This window comes from Squalius cephalus (assembly GCF_949319135.1).
Source record: "Squalius cephalus genome assembly, chromosome: 1".
In the NCBI taxonomy this organism is placed as follows: Eukaryota; Metazoa; Chordata; class Actinopteri; order Cypriniformes; family Leuciscidae; genus Squalius; species Squalius cephalus.
The window spans coordinates 27,147,881-27,157,587 of record NC_137122.1 but is presented as its reverse complement, the minus strand read 5'-3'; the positions used below and the strand labels follow the sequence as shown (position 1 = coordinate 27,157,587).

At 39.3% G+C, this 9,707-nt stretch overlaps 2 protein-coding genes across 2 annotated transcripts; one reads left to right on the top strand and one right to left on the bottom strand.

Annotated features, from left to right (window-relative positions):
- The first annotated feature begins 544 nt into the window (after positions 1-544).
- On the top strand, positions 545-5,638 carry tspan10 (tetraspanin 10). Its single transcript, XM_079870477.1, has 3 exons — positions 545-891; positions 1,910-2,535; positions 3,863-5,638. The coding sequence occupies exons 1-3, from the start codon at positions 799-801 to the stop codon at positions 4,191-4,193; spliced, it is 1,050 nt and encodes a 349-aa protein (XP_079726603.1). The 5' UTR covers positions 545-798; the 3' UTR covers positions 4,194-5,638.
- On the bottom strand, positions 5,638-7,783 carry LOC307158164 (extracellular superoxide dismutase [Cu-Zn]-like). The gene is given in 3 exon segments (XM_079870500.1): positions 5,638-6,791; positions 6,793-7,436; positions 7,775-7,783. Coding segments are annotated over 2 exon segments (666 nt in total). The 5' UTR covers positions 7,422-7,436; positions 7,775-7,783; the 3' UTR covers positions 5,638-6,754.
- Positions 7,784-9,707: the final 1,924 nt, after the last annotated feature.

Below are 9,707 nucleotides of genomic sequence, written 5' to 3'. Positions count from 1 at the left end.
AAAATACTTTTTTATATTTACATTTAGCTTTAATTTCTTTTTTATTTCAGTTTTAGTTTTAGTAATTTTAGTACTTCAATTTTATTTCCGTTAGTTGCAAAGGCAATATTTCCACTTGTCATTCAAAGAGTTTTTAGCGCAATTTTCCACCGGACAAATTGCGATTGTTAACTCATGATTTCTGTTCTGTGCGTCTGTGCGCACCAATCTTGCACTTCTATCTACTCCTCAACCAGACCACCTAGAGACTGCGGGTTTTCGGCATTATGTTAAGGAAGGTCTAATCTCGGGAACGCACAAAAAAAAATCCAGGAAAAGATTTACTATCTCTTAGTGTTGTGATCCCATAAGGTGAGAAAATTGCGCTAAAACACTCACTGAGTTTTTATTACTTGTTTATTTTATTTTAAAGTTTTAAATATTTAAAGTTTAAATTTTTTATTTCAATTAACGAACACCATTTTTAACAGTTTTAGTTAATAACAACTGTCCCTGTGACCATAAACCCATGCATAAACTTGATTGTGCATTTGTAAGCTTTATTATGTCAGAGTGGTGGAGCAGTGAAGCGTCTTGCTAGCGCATTCAGTGTTTGTGAGCTGCGCACTGTCTGGTTGAGCCTTCAGGGCCGGTTGAAACGCTGACCCTCTAATCCTCAGTACTGTGACTCTCACATGATGTTGGAATGCTGTGCCGTGGCCCACTCGCACTCGCACTCGCTCCCTTCTGTCTCCTCTACCCCTCAGCCGACCAGCATCCCTCTCTGAGCACTCTTTGGGTATTTGGTATTTGGGAGGTATGGGGCGGTTTCCGTCTTTTGGGAGATTTTTCTTTTTCTGGGAGCGGAGGAATCACTTCCAGAATGGAGAGAACAAACCTCTTATACCAAAGGTAGTGTGACTCCTTTCTGTTTATTTTCTTAAAATTGTTGTATTGGTACATTTGTCAGTTGATTGTACTTTTTTTTTTTGCACGCTAAGCGTTGTTTTAGCAGCCAATTCTCAAAAGACATTATGTAAATCAAAGAGAGAAAACTTATTTCTGCTCATTTAAGTAACATTCTGGTACAACTTATAATTTGAGTTTAAGGCAGGATTACCTCTAATACACTATTTAGCGGCAAACTGAGAGAGGAAAGAATGTTTGATTAAACTATTTGGATATAATAATTCATATTAATAACTTTAAATTATAAATAATAATAAGTATTATTTTTATCATCATTATTATTACTTTTATTTATAATTATAAAAACAAATGCAGCAATGTATTATACTTATTTATTACCATTAATAAATGAAAAAGAAGAAGAAATTATCATTATTATTACACAAATTATAATAATAATAATAATTTAAATAATTGAACAACAACAATAACAACAACAACAATAATAATAATTATTATTATTATTATTATTATTATTATTATTATTATTATTATTTCCAAATAGTTTAATGAAACACTCTTGGTCAGTTTGGGCCAAATTTACTTAACAGATTCAATGTATTAGGCTAATAGTAATGATAAAACTAATAGTAATAATAACAACAACAGTTAGCAATAATATAGATTATTATAATTTTCATAATGTACAATCATTAGAGTGAAAATAATAATAATTAAGTTTCTATTATTATTATAATAATTATTATTATTAATGCAATGAAACTGTAAATTTGGCCCAAACTGTCTAAGAATATTCAACTGAATAAGAGTGTTTGATTAAACTATTTGCAAATAATAGTTAATAATAACAATAACTTATTATTATTATTAATATGGTTATTATTATGAATGCACTGAATTGAATTGAATTGACAATGAATTTCGTGAATCTGGCCCAAGAGCTCTTAGGGTATTCATCTGACCAAATTCATGAACTTTCTACTTCTCATACCATCATCAGGGAGACGTTAAAAAATCAGAGGGTACCTCAGCGGCCACATATCTGGGAACGCACGACAGTTCAGGAAGTCAGACCAGCTCGAGTTTATCCTGCCATGACGAGTCAACCGCAGCTTCGTCATGGAACGTCTTCACTTCACGGGGTCTCAGTTCTCAGTCCAGTTGGAGAGACTATATTCTGAAGTACCTCCTCATCACGAGCAACCTGCTCTTCACTGTCCTCGGTCTGGTCACGCTAGTATTAGGCCTGTGGGGGCTGATTAACAAAGAGTCCTTTGCTCAGGAGAAGATCAGCGGTATCGGCACAGACCCCATGCTGCTCTTCACGTTTATCGGTTTGGTTCTCGCCCTGCTGAGCCTGACGGGATGCGTGGGGGTGTTGCGGGAGAACATGTGCCTTCTTCGGACCTTCTCGGCTGCTGTGCTGCTCCTTTTGGTGGCGCAGGTTCTGGCGGCGGTCCTGGTTTACAGCCTGCAGGGCCAGATCGTGGAGGTTTTGCGCTCGGGTATGCTGGCCGCCATGGTGCGGTACCAGGACGATCTGGACCTGAGGTTCATCACTGATGAGATCCAGATGGGCCTGCAGTGCTGCGGGGCGGATACCTACAGAGACTGGGAAATCAATGTGTGAGTGCATGAGCAAAATGAGTGGAAATCAAGAGAGGGGCTGACATCATTACAGTTTCCAACACTGCAGTAGTCCAAAGTTAAATACACAGATTATAAAACCTAATTTGCAATAAAGAGCGTCTCCAGCATTTAATGCATTCTGAACTCATAGTTTGGAGTTGGCTTTCTCATAATTTTCCCATTCATGCTTCCAATATATTTCACTTGATCACACCACAATCCTTATTTAGCAATTCCAATAACGATTACCCATTATTAACAAAGTAAGTCTCTATTGAAGGGAGTTTAATGTTAAAGTGTGTATTATTTTCCATTTCTATTTATTATTTATTATCTAGCAATCATAAGCAACACCCTAAAAACCCTTCAGAATCTGGAACCCTTTTGACCTGGGCTGGAAAACAAACCACCCAAAAATGCACTAAAACATCCTAAAACCCCTTAGCAACCACCTAACAACACCCTATCATTATGGCATCAAGTTTTGCATGAACCTTTTTTACCTAGTCTAGTAAGCAACCACCTAGAAATACACTAAAAACTACTCTGAATTCCTTAGCAACCACATAGCAACACCCGCTTTGCATGAACCCTTTTGACCTGGGCTGGTAAGCAATCATCTAGAAACCACCCAGAAATACACTAAAATCAAATTTAGAATCACTTAGCAACTTCCTAGCAACACCCTAGCATCATGGCATCAATCATGGTTTTGCATGAACCTTTTTGACCTTTTCTAGTAAGCTACCACCCAGACCACCCTAGCAATCAAACAGAAATGTACTAAAAAACACTCTGAGCCCCTTAGCAACCACATAGCAACAACCTAGCATCATAACATCAATTTTGCCCTATCCCAAATGGCAGCCTAAACACTCACGGTCTTCCTACGCATCCACACTTTTGTGAAGTAATGGCACTTTGACTGTCGGCAAACATGTGCATCGAGGGCGTATATCGACTGAATCCTAAAATGACAAATGGAACACCCTTCAGTCTCTTGGACTTCACTAACCACAAATGTGGCGGCCATTGTCAGTCCACAAGACCGTAAGTGCATAAGTGTGCCAATTGGGACGTACAACCAATCAAACACACAACTAAACAGAAATCACCTACAACAACCTATCACTTTAGAACCGGCATGTATCACTAACAATTTCCAAAATGTAAAAACATAGGCCTTCTTATTTTGAATTTAATTATTGGTGCCACAAGTGGGGGCAGATATGACACTTCACCCTTGACCTAGGTTACCTTAGAACTCAAAAAGCATTGTAGCAAATCCAGTTGAGTCTCACCGGTCTCCATTTCTCTGGCACAGGTATTTCAACTGTTCGGCTCCAGGGGTCCAGGCTTGCGGAGTGCCCCCTTCATGCTGTGTGGATCCCCTAGAGAACGGGACGGTGTGGAACACCCAGTGTGGACTGGGTGCCCAAAAGCTGGACGAGTTCTCCGCCCAGAGCGTGATCTTCCTGGGCGGCTGTTTGGGCAGCATCTCCCGCTGGATTGAGCACAACAGTGGAGTGATTGTCACGGTAGTCTTAATTCTGCTGGGGGTCCAGATACTCACTCTGTTCATAACGGCTCATCTGCTGCAGAAGATTCGGTGGAGCAGAGCTCAGCATGATGTGTACTTACAATCACTGCAATGAATGGACTAAGATGTTTTCAATAACACAATATTGTGCCATTGGGATTCTGAACCAGCCTGGATTTAATTAATTCATTGCATCTGGCATCTGGAGAAGTTAAGCTGTTTAGTCTGGAGACAAATAGTCTAGGAATTTTATGATAGCATGTAAAATCTTAAAGGCATTAAAGGTAGGCTACTTATTGGTTTTCATAGTTTGTACATTTTTTCATAAAATACCTATTCTTAGTTGGTTGTTTAAATGACAAAGTCATACTCTACGCACGTACACAAACACATACTGTACACTTCAAAAAGTTTTTTGTAATCACATTCTTAAAGTGCAATTCATAACGTAAAACTAAGGGACTCTAAGCCGCTCTCTATAGTGAACATTAACAGGTCAAGTTCATCCTGGACTGGAGCACAGGCTCTACTCTTCAGCACAATCGTGACCCACAAAACAGATGATACAGAAACCCTTTAAATCCCAACAGAACATTAAACACTAACGATCAGCATCTTCACTTATTACAATCCAGACTTTATTTCTTTCACTCAGAAGTTCTCATTGAGAACTCTTTTTTTTCAATTGCTTACACACTAAAATGAAAACTTTCCCACAATTAGCAAAACCTTACACTCAAGGAGCAAAACTCCAGCCTAGATTTGCACAACTGTAAGCTTCACACTTTTTGCAAAACATTACAGAGTGATTTGCAAAACACCAAACACACTTGTATGCATTTGACAGAAATTTATCATGATGTCATTTCCTTGCAATTTCAAAGCAAAGGCTATCAAATAAACACACCCATGAACCAATTGGTTAAACACCAATAATCACGTTAATCACAGTTAATCACGGTCGCTAAGGGGGGCCAAAACGTACTCTGTGGGCGGAGCCACTTTTACTAAAATGGCTATAACCCGAGAAGCAAATGAGATAGCTTCACCAAATTTCGGTACACATATGTACGGGCTCAATATTTGGTCACAGTAAAAAAAAATCGCGCCGATTGAACACTAGTTGGCGTTATAACATGAAAAAAAAACTAAAAAGGGCTATGACCACCTGACCGTTAGTCCGATTGACTTGAAAATTGGTATGCAGTGTCTTGGTCTAAGGTGCCACGTATGTATATGAGGACATTGGCGTAAAAAAGCATGGCCGCCATCGGCCAATGAAGTTTGACTCGGTGGGCATGTTCAACTCATAGTCCTAGAGGTCTCCAAGAATTTCGATAGAAATCGGCCACTAGTTGGCGCTAACGAGGTTTACGCCCTCTGTAATCACGTGGTGTTACACACATCCACACAATATGCATATCATTTGATAGATCTCCTCATCCTGAACAACTTTGCCTCAAGAACCACTGCTGTCAATCAAACCGTTCATTGAACATTCATGATTATGTCAAAAACCTACTTTTGCGAACTAGTCCTAGGCGTTGTTGCCCGATCGCAACCAAACCAGTCTAGGACAATTCTCTGGACTCTCTAGATCAATAATTATCAAAAAAAAGTTGAACTTTTGCATTTGGATGGCTATAACAGGGTCATTTAGAAAATGGGCGTGGCAAAATTCACTCGAAAGCCTATAAATCCTAAACGAAAACTCAGAACTTCACGAAAATTGGTGAGCATATGTGAAATAACATTGTAAACAAGCATGCACAATTTTATGGAGATCAGACCATAGGTGGCGCTATAACTGTTAAAAAGCTTTGAAAACCATATATTTCCTATGTTAAATTGGCTGGAAATGGTCTTCTCCATGTATGATGTCAGTGGTTAAATGGTTGCCAAACAAAACTTAATGTCTTTTTATGCATTTGTGCTTAAAAAGCCAAGGCCTTAAATGCTTGAACCCCAATAAATGCTGCTTGCAGCATTAATTTGGAATTTCTCTGAAATTAAAAATCTTTGGGAACTTTTGGAATACTGGAAGTACACAACTGCAGGAAATAGATCACACTTTGCAAGTGATTTTTGGTTATTTTATTACAAAAATCTTACATATTGTAGCTTTAAACACCTTACAAGAAAACCAACATTTTAAAATATTTTTTTTTTTTTGCATTTTGATTCCCTGTTAACTGTAGTAACAAACTGTCAGAATAATATACCCATATGTTGGCATTTAGCGAGAAACCTTATAATTTAGAAAATAAAATCTTATGTCAGAGGTTAGTTCTACCTTCAACAATAAGGGTGTCCTCCCTTGAGATGTAGCCACACCCTCCAGTGTCATATTGCATCAACCAAAACCATTGTATCATTTAAAGAAATAGTGTATCTTTAATTAAAGGCCATTGTCATGCTCTTAAAGGGTTAACCCATTGAGCAGTAAATCAAACTAAACGGCCCACTTTGCCTGCATTCACCCTACATTTATTTTTAATAGTGCATTTACTATTGGAAGCTATGGCCAAAAAGCCTCTGAAAAGACCAAGAAAAAAAAAAAAACATGGGAATGTTCAGGTTATGAAATATACTTTAATGTAGGACACATACAAAGAATACACAAGGAAAATCATGATTATCCCATTTGAATCTGCCCTTCCACCATATCCGACTCCCTCATCTTTGACTCTCAGTGCCTTCCTCCACATGTTTTCTTGGGGGGCACTTCAGTCTTCTGCCACAGACTTGGAGTAGTAATACCAATCACACCGAGAGCAATTATCTGTCCAGCATTCCCACTGAGTTTACTCTCCTCATCTGAACCCATTCCCAGATCATCCTCCTTCTCATGAACCACCACCGCACGTCCCAGAATGGAATAAGGCCCAAAGAGCTTGGCGTCTGGAAGCGTCAGGAACTGCCTTATAACTCCTTTCTCGGAAGCAAAGTTGCCCAGGTCTCCAGGATGATGAGGGTGGTCAACGCCGCTTGGATTATAATGAGGACCAACAGTGATGCAGCCTTGACTGAGGTCTCCATACTGATGGATGTGCATGGCACGCTCTTGACGATCGATGGCAGGCAAACCACGGAGGTTGATTTTCACTTCTAAATCTCCATCGGGGAAGACCTGCTTGAAGAGGATTTGCCCAAAGATCTTTGGCTGGTTACGTGGCAAATTGGGGCTGGGAGTTACTTCACAAGTGGCATAGATTGTGTTGTCGAACTCCACGACTTCTGGCTGTGGAGCTTCAGGCAAACAAACTGGAAGTTTGTGGAACTCTCCTCCTTGTATATGCAGCACCAGCAATATCAGAGGTAATATTAGGATGATTTTCTCCATGTTGATCTTTAAAGCCTACAATGAAGAGTGGATTCAGTGAAATCATGCCATTTGGTTTAATAATGCAATATTTTTGATAAAAAGGTCAAAGCTTTGTTGCAGGGACCTTTGAGAATGGAAGTTGCATTAGGTAAAATAGCACAACCAGATTAGTTTGCAACAAAAAAACATACAAGAACCCACTAAATCAAGTCAGTTGATGGAGAAAATGGAATGGAGAAGAAAAAAAAAAACAAGCCTAAAACAGCAAAGGTGCATTACCGTACAGCTGAAAAGTTGTCCTCAATCCGTGTGGAGTCTGAATATTGCAGTCACAAAAATACTACAACGCTTAATCCGTGTGCAGTCCTGACCTGGGGTTGAGAGAAGGTTCTTTTGCAATTGCACTTTTGGCTGCTCTTATAGGAACTCATGTTGAGCTACAAGTTAACCATGATAGTCTGTTAGTCACTAATTAAGTTCACCTGTGTTTCATTAAGCGCCCTTTGTTTGCCTGTTTATATATAGCACTCAGTTTATTCAGTTCTTTGTCTTGCATTGCACAATGTGTTCTCCAGTGTTTTGTATTGCTGTCTGCCGATCGATTGCTCATGTCTGCCTCGCTGCCTGCTGTGAGTAGTGATGGCCAAATGAAGCGTTTCAAAGCATTATTGCTTTCTGATACAATTGTGTCGAAAATGGTTCATTACTCGAAGCTTCATTCAGATAGAAATTGCAGAACCATCTCCTGGTGAAGTAAATGTAATGCAACAAAGCTGACTACCATAAAATGCAAGTAACGCCCCGTTTATTATGTGTTTTTACCGAGGCGATCAAAGCTGAAACAGTGTTAGTGCTGTGAAACTCATTTATGTAGGTGAATTTTACAGATACTGATGAATTTCATGTGTTCACCTTGATAATAAAACATTAAGCATGATGTGTGTGTGTAATTATTTCTTTAGACAAGGACAGAAGATCAGACCAGCTTAAAAAAAAGTTGGAAACCATCACAGAAATTCTAATGGTTTATATTAAAATAGGAACCATTGGCTTTTACCATTTAAACCACTACATAATTCTTTTTTGTAGTGTGTTAGGGACATATTCCATTAGGATTTAATGCCCCCACCAATACAACCCAACACATATCAGTAGACCCACAGAGACCACTATAATTCCCATTACAACCAATAAAATTCCCATGAAAGCCATTAAATCCAATAGAATTTCTGTAATGGTTTCTATAGTTTTTTTTTACCTTCACTTTTATAAGATATACAGCCGCCAGGTTTCAAACCTGTCAACACTGGATTGGGCTGTCAAAGCAGTCAGGTGGTTTACTACAGGAGTGAACCAGTGTGTTTGCTTCAGAAGTCATTTTCACGTGACTAGTGACGTAATGATACAAGCTCCGAAGCAGTGGTTCATTGCAAGGACCGTTCGAGTTTGAAGCAAGCTTCGGAGCGTTGGTGTCAGACGTAACATCACTAGCTGTGACTGTGTTTGTGTGCTTCGGTGCTGTAAGCTCTGTCTTAGCCTTATATTTCTTTGTTTTGAACCATCATTTTACTACCATTTCTAGTTGTTTATACTACTACATTTTACCCAACATCTCAGATTAACCTGACATCGCTAGCTTTTGTTATTAGTACTACTAGCACAAAACACTAGTAATTCGCTAGCCTGTTAACGCGCCACCCGTGCGCTCAGCTATTTTTTTTTTTTTTCTCTCGCGCGTCCGTGCTTTTGAGTTCATAAAAAGCTCAGGTGAGTAAGAATCAGTCAACAAACACGGTGAGTAATGTCTTGTCCTGTTATTGTCACTTGCACTTCATGTCACATGTTTAGTATAGCCTTCTCTGTCGACAATATATGATTTATATGTGATAAATGTAAGGAGACAGTTAGGTTGACAGAGAAGATTTCAGAATTAGAAACACGCATCCAAACTTTAATTGAGGATAGTAAGAGTGCTAGTGCTTTAGATGTTTTGGATGCGCATAGAATAGTGAACACTTTACATGGCGTGGTTCCGGCTGAAGTAGAGCCCGTGCAGCCGGGCAAATGGGTGACAGTGAGGGATCGCTCTAGTCGCGGATCTAAAAACCACTCTTCCGTTCCGATTACCATAACAAATCGATTTGCCCCGCTCAGTGAAACACCCACTGAGAATGATTGTGCCCTAGTTATTGGCGATTCTATCACACGGAACGTGAAAATAGAGACACCAACCACCATAGTCACATGTTTGCCGGGAGCCAGAGCGCCTGACATCAAAGCAAATTTAAAAGTGCTGGCTAATGC